Source organism: Bombina bombina, chromosome 3 (assembly GCF_027579735.1).
Source record: "Bombina bombina isolate aBomBom1 chromosome 3, aBomBom1.pri, whole genome shotgun sequence".
NCBI lineage: Eukaryota > Metazoa > Chordata > Amphibia > Anura > Bombinatoridae > Bombina > Bombina bombina.
The window spans coordinates 462,160,740-462,185,189 of record NC_069501.1 but is presented as its reverse complement, the minus strand read 5'-3'; the positions used below and the strand labels follow the sequence as shown (position 1 = coordinate 462,185,189).

The window sequence follows — 24,450 nt, the reverse complement described above, 5'->3', positions numbered from 1 at the left end:
AAATTGAAAGTTTGACCAATTATAAGTCGACTCATGAAAGTTTAAAATTTCACTCTTAGGTCCTTTAAAGGGACATTAAACCCAAATTATTTGTTTCATTATTCAGATAGAGAATGCAATTTTAAACAACATTCCAATTTACTTCTATTATCTAATTTGCTTCATTCTTTAGATATCCTTTGTTGAAGAAAAAGCAATGCACATGGGTGAGCCAATCACACAAGACATCTATGTGCAGCGACCAATCAGCAGCGACTGAGCCTATCTAGATATGCTTTTCAACCAAGGATATCAGCTGATTGAAGCAAATTAGATAATAGAAATAAATTAGAAAGTTGTTTAAAATTGCATGCTCTATCTAAATCATGAAATAAAAAATTTGGGTTTCATGTCCCTTTAAGGCCCACTTCTTTTTAAACAGTATGCATAACAATGGTATTTGTCACTAAAAAAAATGAGTAATTGATGGCATTTTCTGACAGGGACAGATAACCATGAACTTACTTGGCATGAAGCAACCCAAGGGCATCCTGATGCTTCATAGGAGTCCACTGACTTAATAGGGCATAGATATCTGGTAAGCATGCCCACTCCCAGCTGGGGGCACTAGCTAGGACCAGGGGCAAGGAACTGATCTCAGAGTGGCAGTAATAGCGCTTCTCCCAAAGGCAATGCTTGTCCAAATCTGTCAACCTAAAATAAACCCAACATGGCACAAATATATGTAGCATTATACAATAAAGTTATTTACCAAATTATTAGTAACATATTAATCAAGCACAGAATTTCCTATAGCAGCCAGAAACCCAGCATTTTTATTTCATGATCCAGATAGCACATGTGCTTTTTAACAACTTTACATTATGACTACAACAGTGCGACTCGTGGCAGGGCCCTCTACCCATTTGATCCCTATAATTGTTTTGTTGTACTCTGCCTTTGTTTATAGCGCTGCGGAATCTGTTGGCCCTCTACAAATAACCGATAATAAAAATAAGTAATAATATTATCTAATTTGATTAGTTCTCTTGGTATCTTTAGTTGAAAAGCATATCTAGGTAGGCTCAGGAGCAGCCGCGCACTACTGAAAGCTAGCTGCACGTGTGCCGCTTCTTATTGGTTCCTCAGATGTGTTCAGCTAGCTCCCAGTGGTGCATTGCTGCTCCTTCAACAAAGGATACCAAGAGAATGAAGCTGATTTGATAATACAAGTATACTGGACAGTTGTTTTAAATCACATGCTCTATCTAAATAATGAAAGGCAAATTGTGGGTTTAATGTCCCTTGAAAGGCACAGTAACGTCAAAATTAAACAATAGTTTGAACAGAGACAGAAATTCTTAAACAATTTTCCTATTTACTTCTATGATACATTTTGCTTAGTTCTTTTGGTGGCTTTTGCTAAATATTAATCCCAGGTAAACCTGGGAGCGTGCACAAGTCATTACCTATCTGGCAACACTATTTGCAACAATGTTTATAGTAAACACTGCTGTCATAGACTGCTATATACAGGTTCATGCTCCTAAACTCCAATCAACCTACTTAGATTTACTCTTCAATAAAGGATACTGAGAGAACAAACCCCATTTGATAATAGAAGTAAATTGGAAAATTATTTAAAATTGCATTCTCAAGCTGAATCCCAATCTTTTAATTTTGACTTTACTGTCCCTTTAAATAAAGCACCTGTATGTTGGAACGTACAGTACAAAGTTCTAAAGTCGACCAGCAGAGGGCAGTAGATGTCAAGATGATAGCTGCCTGTAACAGGTCTGCACATTATCCCCAGAAAGAGACTGTCACGACTACTAAATTGCTCATTTAAACCATGCAAGCAACTAAAAAAACACTCTGTTATATGCAATGTTATAGTAAAAAATCTAGCATCATTATTTACTTTCCAAATAATACATTTTTATTTATCTACATTTTCAGTTTGGTCATTAAAGAAGGGGCATAAAATCCACATTTTTCTTTCAGATAGAGCATATAATTTTATACAATTTTCCAAATTACTTCTGTTATCAAATGTGCTTCATTACATTGGTAACCACTGCTGAAGGAGCAGCAATGCACTAACACATTGGGTGAGCAAATGACAAGAGGCATATATATGTATCCACCAATCAGCAGCTAGCTCACAGTAGTGCGTTGCTGCGCCTGAGAGAAGGGAACTAGATAATAGAAGTAAATTGGAAAGTTATTTTAAATTGTATGTTCTATCTGAATCGTGAAAGAATGTCCCTTTAATAAGTTTTTGTTTTACAGTCTAGACCAGACATTCTCAAGCTTGGCCCTCCAGAGGGAAATGCAGTTCCAAAACCTCTGGAGGATGTCTGGTCTAGAGATATTCCAAGTTTTTAAAATTACATTGAAAGTAATGGTTTTCTTTCTTGCATTAAAAGAGTGAATTTTAATATGTATTACATTTATAGGGGTGGTTGGCAAATGGATGTGCCTTTTCTGAATAAAGTATACTTTTTTTTTCATGCCTTTAGGGCAGAACAATACGCCCCAATACCACCTAGGCAAATGGGTGGTTGATTTCACTGACCAGCTGTGCACGTGAACACATTTCTTACCAGCTTCAAAATAAAGAGCTTTAATGTAACTTTTTTAATCCAGACATATTTTTTTTTACATGTTCTTTTACATGACCTATATAAATGTTACAAATTTGATTTCCCTTTAATTATTTAATGCCAATAAGACGCTACAGCAATTTTTATGTAAAGCGAATAATGATTCTATGCACATGTCTAATATATGAACTCAAATTAAAGTCTCACATAGTTTTAATGGCTGTTTAACACCTAATATGTCATAATTTCCTCACATGTAGCCAGATTCATACAGCGACACCTGCTTTACATACTTTTCTACTTGTCAGCTGTGATCCCTGCAGCACTAAAGCAAAAGAAGGGGGCAAAATAATCAGTGAGCTGCATCTGGAAAATATGACTGACACTTGATCCTGGCAAACGTCTCTGATGTTTGAAGACTCCCAGCGGTCATTTTGAACTAACCAAACTCTTTATAAAAATTGTTTAAAGCCTTTATCTTTCTGCCACATTCCCAGGCCCTGGGTAAGTGTTGTGTTACAGTCAGACAGCTGCAATGCATGTGGGAGTGTGTGAACCCGCTAGATCTCATTTATGTGTCACCTGACTGTCCGTGACCTGACATATGCAAGGTGCAAAATCAGGGGACGCTGACCATTCAGACAGGGATGTTACATTTGACAAACAAAGGAAGTGTGTGTAGCATGGCATACGGGCTATAGAGAAAACTGCAGGACTTGTGCAATGGACACAGAGGAGTATAGGGAATTGGGACCAAAATGATCAAAGGCAGCAGTCTACAAGATATTAACTAGAAAAATGTCTTAATGACATCATCTTTCATTGTAAAAATGTTGTGAGCAAAAATTGTGCCACAGTTGAGGTTTAGCTCATGATAATATTGCTGTGTACTCAGACATGTAGCTGATAAGAGTTTATTGTATTCAAAGCAGGTGCAGGAACACACACTTTCATATGGGCTGGGCTCTCTTTCCCACCCCTCACTAGCAGGTTCATTTATGCTGTTGTCTCTTGTTTACATAGATTTTCTATAGCCAATGCTGTATTTAAATGTTTATCATAGGTGGAATATATAATGTACAACAATGCTACAACATTGTTGCAAACATTGCTTCCATAAAGTGCTAAAGACATGAGCACACTCTTGAGGTACCAAGTGAACAAAGCAAATTTGATACTAGAAGTAAATTGAAAAGTAAATTGCTCTGTCTAAACCACAAACATTTCATTTTGACTTTACTGTCCCTTTAACTCAGCAGATGCAAGTGCACGACCTTACCAATATAACGACTCTTTCTGCATTGCTTCTTGCATCCTCTTCCGGTCCTCTTCCCCCAGGCTGGAAAACTCGTACTCTGGACTGTACGCCTCAGCTTCTGGCTTTGTAAATTTCACATCAAAAGCTGAAGTGGGGAAATCAATCTGCATATAGGATAAACAAAGAAAGTTAAAAAACAGAAAAACAAAAGTACAAAAATAAAAAAAGAGTTTGAGAGTAGAGACAAGAAAAGCTGTCAGAGAAGAGTGAAAAGTGGAATGAAAGGAAAAGAGAGAAAAAAAAGAAAGAAAAAAATATAGAAGAGAAAAAAATAGCAAAAAGAAGAAGGAAAATAAAAGGAAAGAGAACGAGAGAGGAGAAAAAAGGGGGTGAGAAAAAGGGGGAGCGAAAGAGAAATATAGAAATACAGAGGAAAAAGGAGAAATATGAAAAAAAAGAAAGAGGGTGGAGAGAGGGAAAATGGAGAGAGAGAGAGAGAGGGAAAATGGAGCGAGAGAGAGAGAGAGAGAGAGAAAGAACAAGAGAGGAAAAACAAAAAAACAGAAAGAAATAAGAGGAAAGAGAGGAGAGGATGATTAAAAGGGAGAGAGAGAAAAAGAGAAGGAGAAAGAGAGAAAAAGAAGAAAAGGAAGAAAAAAGGGAGAAACAAGAAGAGAAAAAGAGAGAGATGAAGAGAAAGAGAAAATAGAGAGAGAGAGAAGTGAGAGAAAAGGGAGAGAGAGAAGAAGAGAAAGAGACAATGGAGAAAGAGAAGAAGAGAGAAAATGGAGAAAGAGAAGAGAAAGAGAAAAGGGAGAGCGAGAAAAGGGAAAGAGTAGAAGAGAGAGAGAAAAGGGAGAGAGAGAGAAGAGAGAGAGAGAAGGAGAGAGAAAAGGGAGAGAGAGAAAAGGGAGAAAGAAGAAGAGATAAAAGGGAGAAAGAGAAGAAAAGAAAGAAAGGGAGAAAAAGAATAAGAGAGAAAAGGGCGAGAGAGAAGAAGAGAGAGAGAAAAGGGCGAGAGAGAAGGAGAGAGAGAAAAGGGCGAGAGAAGAGAGAGAGAAAAGGGTGAGAGAAGAAGAGAAAGAGAAAAGGGAGAGAGAGAAGAAAAGAAAGAGAAAAATGAGAGAGAGAATAAGAGAGAGAGAAAAGGAGAGAGAGAGAATAAGAGAGAGAGAGAGAAAAGGGAGAAAGTGTAAAGAAGAGAAAGAGAAGAAGAGAGAGAGAGAAAAGGGAGAGACAAAAATAAGTGAAAAGGAAAGGAAGGGGAAAGAAGGAATATAGAGGAAACAGAGACAAAAAGAGGGGAAATGTGCACCATATTTCCATAACAGATTAATTGAATTGCAGGTAAGATACTTAAAATGCAACAACCCTTATAATATTTGTAGCAGTCTACATGTTTGCTTAAAATAGCAACTGAATAGGGTAAATGAACCATTTTCTCTTACATTATTTTTTTTAAAATAATTTCTATAAACATATAAATACCTCTTTCCAAGACACAGTAAATGTAACAAAACGTCTTTCCATTTCTATACCTGCTGTCAGTGTTATGTATATGGCAATAAAGCTGGGTGAAAGCCTGGCTTGCCTGGTAATTTTATGGTTAAACGAAGTCAAACATCTTAGAGCAACTGAAGTCTGGACTTGACAGAGTTTGTGGTTAATAAACTTGCAAGACCTTGCACTCTCTCATTTTCCTGGCAGGGAGACATTAGCAGCTGTTTTTTATTCTATCAATAAAATAATAATAAAAAAAAAAGTTGGTTCCCTTTTTCTTAATCCAAAGAATTGCTGCTCCATTTCCAAATACAGAGAGAAGAGGACGTGGCAGCATGTAAGCTTGCCCTGACCCTGATATTGTGTGTGCGCTGAGGGGCCAATCTCTTCACAGCAACAGTAGCACCTGCCAAAATGAACTTATTCTTATTTTCCAAACTTTTTTTTACTAAGCCTGATGAAACAGCCACTGGTGGCTGAGAAACGCGTTGCTGCTTGTTTTTAAATGTTTTTAATACAGTAAGTTGATTACTTTTACCACTTGCTGCCTCTATATTTTGATATCATTTGGGAATACCATATTGGGTCACCAATTTTCATCGCTGGATTCCTGGAGTCTCCTGACGATCTGTGAATAAGTCTGTTGGGTGACTATATTGATCCTAGCCTGCTCCAATAGCATCAAAGGAGATGCTTCAACAAATGTGAGTGCATTTTAACAGTTCAGCTTGGGTCAAACAGTACTAGGCCATATAGGCACCCTGTGTTTTCTACCACTATTCACAGATTTCCAAATATTTTCGGGAGGCCGGTCTTCTGGGTGACTGTTATTGACCCCAGACTGCTCCATTTGCACTACTAGAGGTGCTCCATCGCATGTGAGTGTATCTGACAAACATAACAATTGTTTCTCTGTACCAAACAATATTGGGCCATGTTGCGCATCTGTCTTATATTGTTTTTCGATCAAAAATTGTGGTCACAACTCAAGACTCCCATGGAGGGAAGAACGGTAGACAGAGGTATACCCAGCAATAATACCTATATCTGACCTCATACCACTAGACATTTTTAGGAAATATAATACTTGTGTGTTTTAATATCCAGCGCTCAAGTTTTTGGGGCGCCAGGAAAAAGAGGAACTGAAGATGTGTGTTTCGGGTTGCCATATTTCATAAGAAGTTGAAGGGAATTAAAGGAGACAGAATCTTCACTGAATCCTTACCTAAATCTAGCACAGTGCAACTGATTTTTTTTTTATTTTTTTTAAATAATGGGCTAGATTACAAGTGGAACGCTAACTTATCACAGGCCCATTTACAGGCGCGCGATAAATAACCAGCCATTACAATTAGCGCTCATAAAATTAACCAGAGATCAGATATATTGTTAATTTTATAAATGTCCCCCAATTGGCCCCAAAATACAGTGGTGTGTAGTTTATTAAAAAACTAAAATTGTAGCATTTTTATATAAAAATAACTGCACAAAGCAGTTTTTAGAGCTGAAAGTTGGCGGATGTGGGGTGCTAGAAAAAAACAGCACTGAAAAGTGCCTTTACATTGCGGTCTATGGGGGCAGCATGTTCCCAGTAAATATATATGTATATGCTTATGTACATATATATTTTTGTGATAATATGTGTATATACATATATTTATAATCTGTTGCCCATCGGTGCACGACGTACCCCCTTCGCTGCGCTAGTTCTCATGCCGTGTCTCGTGAGTGCAATGCTTCCGTGCAATGTGAACGCAAGGTAGGTCTGCTACTGCACTAGTGGTTCCCCACAGTTCTACTTTTTGTAGCTAATTAGACCTTTCCTCTTTATCACAAGGAAGGAACAGCATTCCATAAAATAAATAATGTTTTTGCTTAAATGCTACTAAGCTCAGCTTTGAGAATTTTTTTCTTAAACAGCTTACAATAAAATACAGAGGAAGATAATAATTATTTATGGGTGGATAGTAGAAGCTGGCGCATTGTCATTTTCTCTCCTGGAGCCAAGCACAGTAAGGATTAAAGTAGGGCTAAGCGTCTGTGCACGGAGTCAGATTTAGTGCATAAAGTAGGGCTAAGCGTCTGTGCACGGAGTCAGATTTAGTGCATAAAGTAGGTCCAAGGTTTAATGGGAAAAAAGAAAACAGAATTGAAGCAATGGAAAGAATGCATACAAATTGTTACAGGAGCTGTGTGAATATTGGAGACTATCCCTTCATCCGCATACGTATAGTGATAAAGAGTATCTATAAACTATACAATGGAAATCAAAGCTGTGCTGCATATAATGAGGAGGGGGAGTAGCACACAAAATACTTCATTATTATCCACTAATTTACTTTATTACTATTTCCCCTCCCCCACTTTACTGTAACACCATAATTTGTTTTCACTCTTTCAGATCTCCTCCACAAATCTCTTTGAAAACGTTTTTCTATACTGATCAACCTCACCAGACATTCTATATCAGGCACACCAGTCTGAACACCCCTTTACTGGCAAACAATTCAATTGACTCCCTACCTACAAAACTGCTTTAATGCAGCTGACCCTACACCTCTGCTCAAGTTCATAAACACTCTTTAAACCGCCCTCTGCACGCCTCTTATTTGTCTCAAGTTCCCTAAGCCCCACCCGTGCCCCCTACAACAGTGCTGCTCAACTCCAGTTTTCAAGTACCCGTAACAGGCCAGGTTTTCATTATAGCTTAGCTAGAGCACATGTGAAATAATCAGCTGATCAGTAACCATGGTTACCAACCAGCTCTCATCCATCATCTGATTATATCACCTGTGCCCTAGTTAAAATATAATGAAATAATGAAAATACGGCCTATACTTGTGCTGCACCTAAATGTCTACTTAAAGGGACACTAAACCCAAAATGTTTCTTTCATGATTCAGGTAGAGAATACAATTTTAAACAACATTCCAATTTACTTCTATTATCTAATTTGCTTCACTGTTTAGATATCCTTTTCTGAAGAAATAACAATGCACATGGGTGAGCCAATCACATGAGGCATCTATGTGCAGTCACCAATCAGCAACTACTAAGCATATTTAGATATGCTTTTCAGCAAAGGATATCAAGAAAATGGAGCAAAATAGATCATAGAAGTAAATGAGAAAGTTGTTTAAAATTGCATGCATTTCTAAATCATGAAAGAAAAAAATTGTGTTTCATGTCCCTTTAAAGTTAACATATTTACTCATCTGTCTAAAAACTGGCACATACCCAACTAAAGAGATAAACTGTTTTATCTGCTCATACCACTGTTTGATCCTCTAAAAAATATTGGCCCATCTTACCTATGATTGGATAATTAATCACCCAATCCTCTAACTTCATACCTACACCACCCTCCCAAGGAGCAAGACCTTCAATATTTCAGTGTCAGAATGTAAACTTATGCTCCTTTTTATTTGTCACTGTATTTATTGCACCCATGTATAGTGCTACAAAATAAATATAATATACTAATACACATGGTAAATAAGCTAAAGTCACACCTGCAAGATGATGCTGTCTGGCTGGTTCACATTGGGCGTACTGAAACTGGCACTACCATGCTTTGTTGTTGGCCAGAGACCCAATAAACGACGGCCACAGGTTAAAACTCTGCAAACAATTAGAAACAATATTTCAGTACAACAGAGGGAAAAAAAACTAATTTTAAATATAACTAGCAGAAAAAGTGCAGTCATGATTAATGTAAATAATAATAATAATAAAAATTACAGACATGGGAGCATATGTATCAAGCTCCGAATGGAGCTTGATGCCCCGTGTTTCTGGCGAGCCTGCAGGCTCGCCAGAAACACAAGTTATGAAGCAGCGGTCACAAAGACCGCTGCTCCATAACCTGTCCGCCTGCTCTGAGCAGGCGGACAGACATCGCTGGAAATCAACCCGATCGAGTACGATCCGGTTGATTGACACCCCCCTGCTGGCGGCCTATTGGCCGCGAGTCTGCAGGGTGCGGCGTTGCACCAGCAACTCTTGGCGATCAGGTCCGCCAGACCTTAATAACTAGAGGCCATGGGATGAAAGAGTGTTAACTTTAATGCTTTTTAGAAGTGTGATTTAAAGGGACATTATGATCAAAATTAAACTTTCATGATTTAGATAGAGCATTCAATGTTAACTAAAATAAATTTGCAATTTACCTCAATTAAATTTGTTTCATTTGTTTGTTATCCTTTGTTGAAGAGCATACCTAGGTAGGCTTATGCACAGCAATGCACTACTGGGAGCTAGCTCACCTGATGTGTTCAACTAGCTTCTGGTAGTGCATTGCTGCTCCTGAGCATACACTTTACCAAAGGATAGCAAGGGAACAAAGCAAATGTGTTAATAGACATAAACTGGAAAACTTGTTATAACTGCATGCTCTATCTGAAAAATAAAGGTTTAATTTTAACTTTAGATTTTTCTTTGCATAAATGTTTTGTAGATGATTCATTTATATAGTCCATCTGGTAGTGTTTTTATAAAAATGTATAGTTTTGCTTATTTTTTTAAGAACAAATAAACATCCTTTTTACTACAATTATTCTTCACTAGCCAAAATCCACCCACCATTTGCCTTATTTGGAGGAGAACAGACTACAAGGCTAGCCACAGTTATAAATTTAGTTTAAAGTAAATTGATTTGCAGTTGTTATCTGCTAAAGCCAATTGGGAAAAATACATAGCAGGGTTAGCCTTGAAGTCAGAAGTTACATTTCAAGTCATGAGAACTAGAAATTGCCCAATTTTCAGAGCTAAATTACTTGAAAAGGTACCAAAATAAATAATGAAAATATAATGCAAAATTGTTTCATTGCACATAACTAAACAGTATATATATATAAAAATCTCAAGGCGTTTACTGTCCCTTTAATCTTCAAAATGTAAGAGTTTCCCTCTAGAGTTTAAACCCATACCTGTGGTTGAGAACCATAAATTGAGGTGTAAGTTTAATATTGGCAGGAAAAAGAATCTGGTGCCTAAGCATTTGTTGGCTGTCATGTTAGTCAAAAAATGTACATTTAAACCTACTGTCTGAAGTTGAAGAGGGGAGTGGTCACCCAACCTAGCGCCTCTGGGTTTCGCCTTTGTTTGCTGGTTTCCGAGGAGCTCCCAGGGGGAGGGAGGGGAGTGGCGTAAAGAGTGACTGCGAGGAGTGTCTCCCGCGGCAAGCGGTTGATTTGGACTGGAAAACAGATCCTAAATGAAAAAAAAAAATCCACAGACATATTACTTGTGGTGTCTAAGAATTTATGCAGAAATTGCAAGTCTGTTCTATGAAAACGAAGAAGAAATAAACCAAACATATTTTACTACAGCCAGTACATCACACATGCCATTGTTAAATAAATGATGTAATCTGAAACACATAACATTTCCATTTTTTAATACACCATAACTTGTTGAACACAAATGCATATTGCTAACAGATAATGTAAGGAAGGAAATGAAGACAAAAGGAAAGTCAAAGGAGACACATGGAAACTATAAATGTAATATAAAAAAAAAATATTTCCGCTAGAGCATTGCTAATACTGGAATATCTAACTGCAATAAGACCACAGGCAGAGAATCATCCAACATGTAAAATAATGCTACAAAACACATTATTGTTATTCTTAGCAACCTTTAAAAGGCCCATCAAAGACTAATAACATTCTCATTTCTATAAAGAGAACATATTTCAATAACAAAAAAAGCATTTTGTATCTAAGAGAGGATTTGTTAAAGAATTGATACTTTAAATTCATGCTTGTGGAGATTACTACAAAACAGCTGTTTAAGCTATTCTTATCAGCCAGTGAATGTTCACACAATTTCATATAAGAGGCACCTCCTACTACATTTAGAATAAATGTAAGCAATGTTTATATAAACTGATATTAAACAGTATATATAGATGCTAGATATAATGATGTTAAAATCCTGACAGTTACTTTAACAATCATATAGTCCACAAAGCCTTGTTTGCACACTCTCTTTTATTGTCCGTTTTCTATCTGTCAATAACTGAACTCAGGAGAAATTACTTTATAAAAACTCAGTGGAATGGAGAAAGCCAACAATTTTCAAAGTTAAATTACAAGTAAAGTGGATACAATATACAATGAAAGTATATTCCATATTGTAAAGCTTTTTCACTCCACATAATGAAACATTTTATATTGCAATCCCATACTGTTTAAAGTAACTTTAATGCCAAAGATTAAGTTACCAATGAAACATTTAAAAAAGCATGAAAAATGTGAAGTGAAACACCCCTCAAAAAATATGATATTATGTTGGGTCTGGGACTAGAATTTCATTGCTTTTTAACATTTCATTTGGAACTTAAAATCTGGCATTAATGTAAGCTTTTGCCACTTAAGAATTTTTATATATATATATATATATATATATATATATATATACACGCACAGTCGCACACACAGTATATATAGTAAGTTTATAGCAACATACCTGCCAATATCTGAGGCTAACATTCCCACAACCTGCCGCCAAATTTTATATATATATATATATATATATATATATATATATATATATATATATATATATAAACACACATACGCACATTTGTGATTTTTTAAGGCAAATACTGCTTTTTTTTCAGGAAAAAAAAAAGGAGGTGGTATTAGCCTTAAAACTCGACATTAAAGGGACAGGAAAACCACAACTTTGTTCTTCATTATTCAGGTAGAGCATACAATTTTAAACAACTTTCCAATTTTATACTATTATCTAATTTTTTCAGTTTGGTTTATTAAAAAGCATTCACAAATAGTCTCAGAGTTGACTTGTCATTGGCCTGCTGATGTGTTCAGCTAGCTCCCAGGAGTGCATTGCTGCTCCTTTAACAAGGGATACCAAGATAATGAAGCGTAATTGTGAATAAAAGTAAATTCAAAACTTGTTAAAAAATGTGTTATATCTGAATCATGAAAGAAAAATGTTTTGTTTCATGTCCCTTTAATTATTGAGTAAATTTTTGCTGTAAATCCATAGAGTTCTAGCTTTGCATTAGATATTCATGTGGATAACCCATGCACACTGGTACATTATAGTTACGTTATTTTGAGCAGAAGCAATGAGTATTAAGGCATTAAAAAGGCAAAAGCTGCTGCTAGGTAGTATGATGGAGCTGTAAAGACGTTTATGTCCCTTTAATTATTGTTACAGGCTTCCTTATTCGATTAAACAGCTTATTGCAGATTTAAAAAGTGAGAGGACTATCAGAAACAATTAACATGGATAAACCAATCAAAAGAGGGGAGGTTCAGTTCTGACACAGCCTTATTCCTTTAAAGGACCACTCTGTGCAGTAGAATTACATAATTAACAAGTGCATAATAAAAATACAATGCAATAGCACTTTCTCTGAATTTCAAAAAAGCAGTAGATTTTTTTCTGACAAATTCATTTTTCTCCCATTTTCCAGCCCCCTGTATCATGTGACAGACATCAGCCAATCACAGACTAGTATACATATACCCCGTGAGCTTGTGCACATGCTCAGTAGGATCATTGCTCCCCAGAAAGTGTGATTATAAAAAGACACTGCAAAATTTACTAATGGAAGTAAATTGGAAACCGTCTTAAAACTGCATGATCTTTCTGAATCATAAACGTTTATTTTGACTTCAGTGTCCCTTTAATACTGAATTAATTAATTACTTTGAATGCCTTTAAGTGCGTGAAGACTGTAGATGGCTTTTCAAATAGGCTTAAAGGGACATTAAACCTACATTTTTTATTTAATGATTCAGATAGAGTATACCATTTTAAACAACTTTCTAATTTACCTCTATTATGTAATTTGCGTCATTCTCTTGATATGCTTTCCTGAAAAGCATATCTAGATACGCTCAGTAGCTTCTGATTGGTGGCTGCACATAGATGCCTTGTGTGATTGGCTCATCAATGTGCATTGCTATTTCTTTAACAAAGGATATCTAAAGATTGCAGCAAATTAGATAATATAAGTAAATTGGAATGTTGTTTAAAATTGTATTCTCTATCTGAATCATTAAAGAGAAAATGTGGGTTTAATGGCCCTTTAAGAAATATTTGTTGGGTGTATGACAGTTGTTTCTTAGCTGTGAGGGTTAATATTGTAATGGGATTTGAGGCAAGTATTACTGGTGAAGGGGTTGGTCTGGGGGTCTCATATGATTCACACAATAAAGAGAAAACAATGGTAACTACAGAACATCCAAATGTGGCAAATCATTTATATTACATCCCCCCACACTGACATTACTCTGACCTTGCAGCAGTATAACATTACACTAGTCATTTTGAGGAAGGGGTTTGTGAGGTCATAAGATATTGTGATACCAACACAGAATGTTTTTTGTCCCCCATAGGAAGTGAGGGGAAATACAATTTTGGGAGGCCTCTGGGTACAGGGGCTTCATTATTTTATTATTTTTTTTCCCCCACAAGCATATTCACCCATGTGACAGGATGGAGATGTTGGTCCATGTGAATAACTTGAGGCAATAATTTACCTCATGCGCTTCTACAGAGTTTGTCAATATGCACAAATTAAGCTGGAAAATAAAGTCACACTGTTCAAAATGAAAAGTAATTTCACTGGCTCAGGAAGAAATTCGATGTTTGTCTAACTTTAAAACAGAATAGACTAGTGAATGTTTCCTTGACAGACAAACTATAACAGTATACCTGTTCCTAAGTATAGAGAGGTACATACTAGTTACATATTATCATATGCAAGAGGCCACCAGTGCATTTATTTTGAATATTCATTTGAGATAGAACAATTAAGAATAAATGTACAGAATTTAAATTTCTGCATACCTTAAAGGGACATGAAACCCAAAGGTTATCTTTCATAATTCAGATAGAGAATATAATTTTAAACAAATTTCCAATTTGCTTCTATTATCTAATTTGCTTCATTCTCTTGGTATCCTTAGTTGAAAATGCAGCAATGCACTACTGGGAGCTAGTTCACACAATGGGTGAGCAAATAACGAAGCACAAATGTGCAGCCACCAATCTGCAGCTCCTGAGCCTATCTAATTTTCCTTTTCCACAAAGAATACCAAGAGAACAAAACAAAGTAAATTGGAAACTAGCTTCAAATTGTATTCTCTTTCTGAATAACAAACAAAAGTAAAAAAAAAATAATGATAAAAAAAATAGGTCAAATATATCAAGGTAGAAGGAAAATAGATAACAGGATGGAAATTGAAGAAATATTAGTATAAAAAGGAGCTAAATGTTAGGGAAAGCAAAGGAATATGTAATGAGTGAACAAAAAAAAAGTAAAAAGAGTGGGATGAAGGGGGTTGTGATAGGGAAAGAAAAGAAATACAGATGAAATAAAAAGAAAAAAGTGAGTTGTCTGTAGGGTACAAAACTTATATATATATATATATATATATATATATATACACACACACACACACATATATACATAAAAACATATACACACACACATATACATACATATACACACACACAGGCACGTAAAGTTCCTGAAAAACCTCTAAACTATATTAATATTATGTCCTCTGCTGTGGCCAGTTATAAAAAGACATAAAGGAATTCCTAAAATCATCAAGCAACCACTGCGTAGTGTGTACCAGGGTAAGTCCTAGAAACAGCAGTATGCACTTCAGCTTTTTAGAGACAGTGGAAAACAACCTTTTTCAGTTAAATTACAGGAAAGGGAACAAATTAATTGTAATTTTTTTTACTAGCTATGATTGATCTTTTATAGGGAATACAATTTTGACTTTAATGTCCCTTTAAAGGGACACTCAAGTCAAAATAAACTTTTATGATTCAGATAGAGCATCAAGTTTTAAGAACTTTCCAATTTACTTCCATTATCATTTTTTTGTCTTTTTATATACACACTTTCTGGGGAACAAGATCCTACTGAGCATGCTCACAGGGTATACATATACTAGTCTGTGATTGGCTGATGTCTGTCACATGATACAGGGGCCTGGAAAATGGGGGGGGGAAAATACATTTGTCAGAAAAAAATCTACTGCTTATTTGAAATTCAGAGTAGGTGTTTTTGCATTGTCTTTTTATTACTTGTTAATTATGCAATTCTACTGCATTGATGGTCCTTTAAGGGTGATGTGACAGAAAATAGGAGATGCAAGATCAAGAGATCAAAAGAGGCAATTTACACATAAAAGTGAATAGTAAGGACAGGTCACTACAGATGCTTATGAGAAGCAAGAAGAGAAATATCAGCTAACAATAAAAAAACAGGATACGAAGGAGGCAGGCTGAAATATGTGAAATAAATAACTGGAGTGACAGATGTACACACACATATATATATATATATATATATATATATATATATGAAAGTTTTTTTAGAAAAAGGCAGATGGAAAAACTGCTAATTAAATTTAACCCCTTAAAGGGACAGTTCACCCAAAAACTTTCTCCCCTTTAAATTATTCCCAATGATCCTTTTTACCTGCTAGAGTGTATTAAATTGGTTGCATGTAGCTCCTTTACTCATATTTCAGCATTTGAAATAGCTGATTTAGCTTGTGGTTTCCCAACCTATACTGAAAGTTTTGATACTTGCGTATACGCTATTGACAAGCCTAAGTAAACACAGCCAGGCCCGGACTGGCCATCGGGCATACCTGGCATTTGCCCGGTAGGCCGCAATGTATTTTAGCCCCGCCCACAGCTCCGCCCACTGCGACCTCAGTCAGTCACGCCACACAAAAAAAATTTGACACCTTTTTTTTTATTTTTTATATTTATTTAATAAATCTTATCTTTGAAATTGTAATTATGTTTTTATGTTTTGTTTCTCTTGAATTTCTTCAGTTTGTTAGACTCACTAGTACTACTGACTACTGCCATGGCCCATGGAGCCTGGAGGTGGCGGTGCGCATGCGGCCGTCGTACGGTAGGCCCGGCCCACAACCAACTAGTCTCTCTCTGCTCTGCTGGGCCTGGCTGTGAAATTGCAAATTGAAATTGTTATGATGATTGCTGATCATCATCAGCCAGGCCCAGGCAGCCAGCCCATCCTGACTTTCAGGGCCGCCGCACCATCTACATTTCCGATTCCATGGGCCGCCTCCCCCTTTTCTGATTGGCCGGCCGCACGACAGTCATGCGCACTGCTTCCGGCGCCGGCCCCTTTGAGTGACGTCAGACTCCGAGTCCGACGTCAGCGCGTCACTCACAGGGGCCGGGCCGGAAGCAGTGTGCATGTGCGGTCTGGCAAATTAGAATGGGGAGGAGGGCGAGGCCCATGGAATCTGCCTGGAGACAGTGTCTGGAACAGGGGCCGGGCCGGAAGCAGTGCGCATGTGCGGCCGGGCCAATTAGAATGGGGAGGAGGGCGAGGCCCATGGAATCTGCCTGGAGACTGGAATTTTTGGCGCGCAAAGTGTGATAGACACACGCCCTGCACGCGTCTGCACACATGCCGCATTGCCTCGTGCCGGCCGGGTGACAGGTCCACCACCACCACCACGTGACTTGTCTCGTGTAGGGCGCCAAGGGTGGAGAAGACTAGATGCTGGAGGCCTCACCTCAGGCCTGGCTGGAGCAGGCGGCGAGGCCGGAAATATGTTGCCCTGGCTGGCTGGGCCCGGGCCGGGTCCTGACTCTCATGATGGAGGAGGAGGAGGTCAGGAGGAGGACGTCATTGTCAGGGCTGAGGAGGCTGCCTGCGACTCAGCAGGTGGCCGACAGGGCAGCAGGTAAGGTGACCGCACTGACCGGCGGTTTTATATATAACATGTCATATAATAACAGACAGTATGTAAACAGTTGACTAACTTGATTGATGACTACTAGTACTAGTAACCTAAACTATGATTGACTTAATTTTTTTTTTTTTGGGGGGGGGGGGGGGGTGGTGGGCCTCTTTGGCCCTAAAATGCCCGGGCCTCTTTTTGGTCCCAGTCCGGCCCTGAACACAGTCAGCAGAAGAGATTACACCCTCAGTGGGGGCATGATAGTTAAGTAATAAAATGATAATTTTCCATTGTTCTCTCTATGTATTGAGCTTTGGTGTTCCAGACAAATATAAGATAAGGAAGCAAGTCTGTGTGCATGAAAGTGATAACATAATGAGATCTGATATTACCTGAAGCTCAACCCATTGTAATAGGCTGGGGTTTCAAAGCACAAAACCAGCTACTTCAGATACACAAATAAACCCAAAAATGCAATTTCTCAAATATTTTATACTCTGCAGTTGGTATAACAAGTCATTTAAAATACATTTATGGAAAAACAATTTTACAGTGTCCCTTTAAGGACCAAGGCCATTTTTCAATTTCTTTCCCTTAAGGACCAGGGCTATTTTTACATTTCTGCTGTGTTTGTGTTTAGCTGTAATTTTCCTCTTACTCATTTACTGTACCCACACATATTATATACAATTTTTCTCGCCACTAAATGGACTTTCTAAAGATACCATTATTTTCATCATATCTTATAATTTATTATTAAAAATATTATAAAATATGAGGAAAAAATGGAAAAAAACACACTTTTTCTAACTTTGACCCCCAAAATCTGTTACACATCTACAAGCACCAAAAACCAACCATGCTAAATAGTTTCTAAATTTTGTCCTGAGTTTAGAAATACCCAATGTTAACATGTTCTTTGCTTTTTTTGCAAGTTATAGGGAAATAAATACAAGAAGCACTTAGCTATTTCAAAACCACTTTTTTCAAAATGAGCGCTAGTTACATTGGAACCCTGATATCTGTCAGGAATACCTGAATATCCCTTGACATGTATATATATTTTTTAGAAGACATCCCAAAGTATTGATCTAGGCCCATTTTGGTATATTTCATGCCACCATTTCACCGCCAAATGCGATCAAATAAAAAAAATGTTCACTTTTTCACAAACTTTAGGTTTCTCACAGAAATGATTTACAAACAACTTATGCAATTATGGCATAAATGGTTGTAAATGCTTCTCTGGGATCCCCTTTGTTCAGAAATACCAAAAAATAGTTGCTTTTTGGTAATTAGAAGGCTGCTAAATGCCACTGCGCACCACACGTGTTTTATGCCCAGCAGTGAAGGGGTTAATTAGGAAGCATGTAGGGAGCTTGTAGAGTTAATTTTAGCTTAAGTGTAGTGTAGTAGACAACCCAAAGTATTGATCTAGGCCCATTTTGGTATATTTAATGCCACCATTTCACTGCCAAATGCGATCAAATTTAAAAAAAAACTAATTTTTTCGCAATTTTAGGTTTCTCACTGAAATTATTTACAAACAGCTTGTGCAATTATGGCACAAATGGTTGTAAATGCTTCCCTGGGATCCCCTTTGTTCAGAAATAGCAGACATATATGACTTTGGCGTTGCTTTCTGGTAATTAGAAGGCAGCTAAATGCTGCAGTGCATCACACGTGTATTATGGCTAGCAGTGAAGGGGTTAATTAGGTAGTTTGTAGGGAGCTTGCAGGGTTAATTTTAGCTTTAGTGTAGAGATCAGCCTCCCACCTGACACATCAGACCCCCTGATCCCTCCCAAACAGCTCCCTTCCCTCCCCCACCCCACAATTGTCCCCGCCATCTTAAGTACTGGCATAAAGTCTGCCAGTACTAAAATAAAAGGTCCCACCCACCAACGATACCGGCCATTGATGTCCGGTGCAGAGAGGGCCACAGAGTGGCTCTCTCTGCATCGGATGGCCAAGGGGTGTTATTGCAGGATGCCTCGATATCGAGGCATCACTGCAATAACTGGAAAGCGTCTGGAAGTGAGCAGGATCGCTTCCAGCCGATTTAAACCCCTAATGTTGTACAGGGTACGTCGCTGGTCTTTTAAGACCAGGTTGCGTGCGACGTACCCTGTACGACTTGCGTCGTTAAGGGGTTAAAGTGTTGTATCAAAATAGCTCGGTATTTTTACTAATAAGTAGAATGAAATACCAGCTTCTTGTAAGTAAAATTAATTATTTATAATATACAATATAAGTGAGATTCAGGTGCTTTAAAATAAAAGACACCTATTAAAGACTGGGATTTCAGCACTCTTTTAAAGTAAATAACCAACACATCTTGAATTTGAAACAAAGTTACGTTTATTCACACACTGTGTCACTCTAGAGCTCAAAGATTTGACACCATCCAGATACACTGGAAATAGTTTATATTGTGATTGAATATATAATCATTAAAGTGCCAGTGCAATACAACATAGAACATTTAACAACTCAAAACTAAAAAATATGTAAAACTAGGACCGGTCCAGGTGAAAATGGCAAGCTGATTGTAAAAATAGATGCTTCCTAATATTTCACAAATATATGATAAAGCCTAAAACATGCTACAATTGAATAGGCGCAAGGACAAGAACCTCAACAAACGATGTCTCAGACCCATTAAGGATTTAATAAAACTGATATCGAGAAGAGAGGTTTACCAATCGTTGTGCACAGTCACTTGTCAAATCTCTGTCAATTGTAGCATGTTTTAGGTTTTATCATATATTTGTGAAATATTAGGAAGCATCTATTTTTACAATCAGCTTGCCATTTTCACCTGGACCGGTCCTAGTTTTACATATTTTTTAGTTTTTAGTTATGAGTTGTTAAATGCTCTATGTTGTATTGCACTGGCACTTTAAAGATTATATATTCAATCACAATATAAACTATTTCCAGTGTATCTGGATGGTGTCAAATCTTTGAGCTCTAGCTTTGTAACTTTGTTTCAAATTCAAAGTGTGTTGTTTCCTACAGAATTTTGTGTGTATATATATATATATATATATATATATATACACACACACACACACACACACATACATACATACATACACAGTACTGTGCAAAAGTTTTAGGCAGGTGTGAAAACTGCTGTAAAGTAAGAATGGTTAGAAATGTTAATAGTTTTACAAAATGCAAAGTAAATGAACAGAACAAAAATCTAGATCAAATTAATGTTTGGTCTGACCGCCCTTTGCCTTCAAAACAGCATAAATTTTTCTAGGTACATTTGCGTAGTCAGGGATTTTGTAAGCATGATTAAACAGTTATACCAAACAGGAGCTAATGATAATCAATGTAATAACATAAATTATGCTTACCTGATAATTTAATTTCCATCTGTCGGAGGAGAGCTCACTGCTTCATTAATTACTTGTGGGAATTAAGAACCTGGCCACCAGAAGGAGACAAAGACACCCCAGCCAAAGGCTTAAATACCTCCCGCACTCTCCTCATCCCCCTGTCATTCTGCCGAGGGAACAAGGAACAGTAGGAGAAATATTAGGGTATAAATGGTGCCAGAAGAATAAAAATAAATTTCGGTCCGCCCACCAGAGAAACGGGCGGGAGCAGTGGACTCTCCTCCCACATATGGAAATTAAATTATCAGGTAGGCATAATTTATGTTTTCCATCTTAATGGGAGGAGAGTCCACTGCTTCATTCATTACTTGTGGGAACAAATACCCAAGCTCTAGAGCACACTGAATGAAAAAAACGGAGGGTAAAAGGAGGCGGTCCCTAAACTGAGGGCACCACAGCCTGCAGAACCTTTCTCCCAAAAGCTGCTTCCGCCAAAGCAAAAACATAAAATTTGTAGAATTTTGCAAAAGTATGTAAGGAAGACCAAGTCCCCACCTAACAAACCTGCTCCTTAGAAGCCTTGTTCTTAAAGGCCCAAGAAGCCGTAATCCTCTGATGAGGCTTATGTCTTGCTGCCTCATAGGCCAGATGGATAATGCTCCTCAACCAAAAAGACAGTGAAGTGGAAGAGGCCCTCTACCCCAAGCGCTTCCCTGAATACACAACAAATAAAGACGAAGTCTGTCTGAATTCCTTCGTGGCCTGAAGATAAATCTTCAAGGCCCAAACCACGTCCAAATTATGAAGCAACCTTTCCTTTGACAAAGAAGGCTTAGGACACAAGAAAGGAACTATTATTTCCTGATTGATGTTACAATTCGACATGACCTTGGGAAGAAATCCCAATCCAGTGCGAAGAACATCCTTAGCGTGAAAAACCGGGTAAGGAAGCTCACATTGCAAAGCCGCTAACTCAGAGACTCTGCGAGCCGATGCAATAGCCAGTAGGAATAGGATTTTCCAGGAAAGAAGTTTAATGTCAAGCGCATGCACAGGCTCAAATGGAGCCCTCTGCAAGATCTTAAGAACCAAATTTAAGCTCCAAGGAGGAGCAAAATTTCGATAAACAGGTGTGATCCTAGACAGAGCCTGGACAAAGGAATGAATATCAGGAAGCTCCGCTAGGTTTTTGTGCAACAGTACAGAAAAAGGCAGAAATCTGACCCTTTAAGGAACTGGCAGCAAGAACCTTATCCAGACCATCCTGGAGAAAGGCCAGAATCCTGGATACCCTAACCTTGTGCCAGGTATATCCACGTTCCTCACACCAAGACAAGTAGGTCCTCCACACCTTATGATAGATGCGCCGAGTGACCGGCTTCCTGGCCTGAATGAGAGTATCAATCACTCTCTCAGAAAATCCTCTCTTGGCTAAGACTAGGTGTTCAATTACCACGCAGTCAGCCTCAGAGAATCAAGATTTTGGTGTAGAAATGGACCCTGAACCAGCAGATCTCTGCGACATGGTAACCTCCATAGAGGAGATGATGACATCCCACCAGATCCACAAACCACGTCCTCCGCGGCCATGCCGTAGCAATCAGAATAGCCAAAGCTTGCTCCTGCTTGATGCGGGCCACTACACGAGGTAGAAGTGGCAACGGTGGAAAAATATAAAGTAGGTTGAACTCCCAGGGCACCACTAAGGCATCTATCAGCTCTGCCTGGGGATCCCTGGACCGCGACCCATATCTGGGTAGCTTGAAGTTGAGTCTGGACACCATGAGGACTATCTCCGGCGTCCCCCATCTGATGCAGATCTCCGCGAACAGCTCGGGGTGGAGAGACCATTTCCCCGGATGAAACATGTCTGCTGAGGAAATCTGCTTCCCAGTTGTCCACACCTGGAATGTATATCACTGAGAGCGAACAATTGTGGTTCTCTGCCCACTCCAGAATCCGAGATACTTTCCTTATGGCTAGAGAGCTTCTCATTCCCCCATGATGGTTTATGTAAGCTACCGAGATAATGTTGTCCGACAGGAACCTGATGAATTGGGACGACCCCAGAGGTGGCCAAGCCCTCAAAGCGTTTAATATCACCCTGAGTTCCAGAATATTTATCGGTAGACTCAACTTCTCTCGAGTCCACCTGCCCGGTGCCCTTCTGGCACCCCAAACAGCTCCCCATCCTGATAGACTTGCGTACGTGGTCACAATCTCCCAGGATGGTCTCAGGAAGGATATCCCAGGGGATAGTTGTCCCGGATGGATCCACCATGAGAGGGATTCCCTCGTTCAAATGTCCAGAGATATCTGTTGGGATAGATCTGAGTGATCACCGTTCCACTGTCTCAACATGCATAACTGAAGAGGTCTGAGATTGGACCTGGCGAATGGAATGACATCTATGCTGGATACCATAAGTCCAATCACCTCCATACACCTGGCCACAGATGTCCTTGAGGGGGTCTGAAGAGCAAGACAGTTGAACGCAATCTTGGAACGTCTTTGATCTGTCAAGAATATCTTCATGGAAATACAATCTATTATCGTACCCAAAAATTCCACCTTGTTGCTGGGAACCAGAGAACTCTTTCCTTTGTTTACCTTCCATTCATGGGATCGGAGAATAAGAAGCAGAGCCTTCGAGTGGTCCTCCGCAAGACTGTAGGATGGAGCCTGGACCAGAATATCGTCCAAATAATGGGCCACTACAATACCTCTGGCTCTTGCCACTGCGAGCAGCGCTCCCAGAACCTTCGTAAAGACTCTTGGGGCAGTCGCCAGACTGAAAGGTAGGGCCACAAACTGGTAGTGTTGGTCCAAAAATGTGAATCTTAGGAACTCGAAGTGGTCCTTGAGGATTGGCACATGAAGGCAAGAATCCTTCAAATCTATTGACCCTCTTGAACTAGGGCAGAATCGATCTGATCATCTCCATTTTGAACAATGGGACTGACGGACAAAAACTTGTTTAGGCACTTTAGGACCAAAATTGGGCGAAACGTGCCCTCCTTCTTTAGGACCATGAAAAGGTTTGAATAATACCCCAGACCTCTTTCTGCTAGAGGGATTTAGGTGATAACTCCAAAAGAGGAGAGATCCCTCACACAACTTAGGAAGGAGTCTCTCTTCTCTGGTCCTGAATATAGATTTGACAAGAGGAATCTACCTCTGGATGGATGAGTCTTGAATCCTATCCTGTAGCCCTGGGCTATGACCTCCAGAACCCAAGGGTTCTGAACGTCTCTTATCCAGGCCTCTGCAGCAAAAAAAGACAGTCTGCCCCCTACGCGATCCAGAGACGGATCGGGGCCGCCTCTTCATGCCGATTTTGTCTCTGCGGGCTTCTTACTCTGCTTGGTCTTGTTCCAAGAGAGAGCTGGCTTCCAAGATCCCTTGGATTGCTTGGTTTTCGTGGAAGGCTGATGGCATTGAGACTTATCTGAACGAAAAGTAGAACCATTAGGCTTATTCTTCTTATCCTGCGGTAGAAAAGAACCCTTGCCCCCCGTGACTGTGGATATAATAAACCTGGACCAAAGAGAACCTTTCCCTGGAACAGGAGGGAAAGTAATCTAGACTTGGAAGTCATGTCCACAGACCACAACTTTAACCACAGAGCCCTGAGGGCCAGAACAGAAAAACCTGAAGTCTTGGCATTCAGGCGAATAATTTGCATATTTGCATCACAGATGAACAAATGAGCTACCCTTAAGGCCTTGATTCATTCCTGTATTTCCTCGAGGGGGGTAGCTGACAGAGCGTCACACCAATAGGTAGCAACTTCAGCCACCGCAGCGACTGCCGCTGCTGGATGAAAAACGAACCCCATGAGCAGGAACATCTTCCTTAACATGGGCTCCAATTTTTTGTCCATGGGCTCCTTGAACGAAGAGGTATCTTCGAGTGGGATAGTCGTTCACTTAGCGAGAGTGGAAATAGCACCATCCACCTCAGGAATGGCCCCCCAAAGCTCGAGCTGTGAATCAGGAATGGGGAACATCTTTTTAAAAGAAGAA

General features: G+C 38.8%; 1 protein-coding gene across 1 annotated transcript in view; it reads right to left on the bottom strand.

Moving 5' to 3' along the window:
* PIK3C2B (phosphatidylinositol-4-phosphate 3-kinase catalytic subunit type 2 beta) overlaps positions 1-24,450 on the bottom strand; it is a 315,182-nt gene that overhangs the window by 101,468 nt on the left and 189,264 nt on the right. Inside the window, exons 13-16 of the mRNA XM_053706696.1 lie at positions 10,387-10,554; positions 8,856-8,964; positions 3,865-4,007; positions 505-693 (exon numbers count right to left, since the gene is read on the bottom strand). Of these exons, the coding sequence (XP_053562671.1) occupies positions 505-693; positions 3,865-4,007; positions 8,856-8,964; positions 10,387-10,554 (609 nt within the window). The remainder of the gene's footprint in view (positions 1-504; positions 694-3,864; positions 4,008-8,855; positions 8,965-10,386; positions 10,555-24,450) is intronic.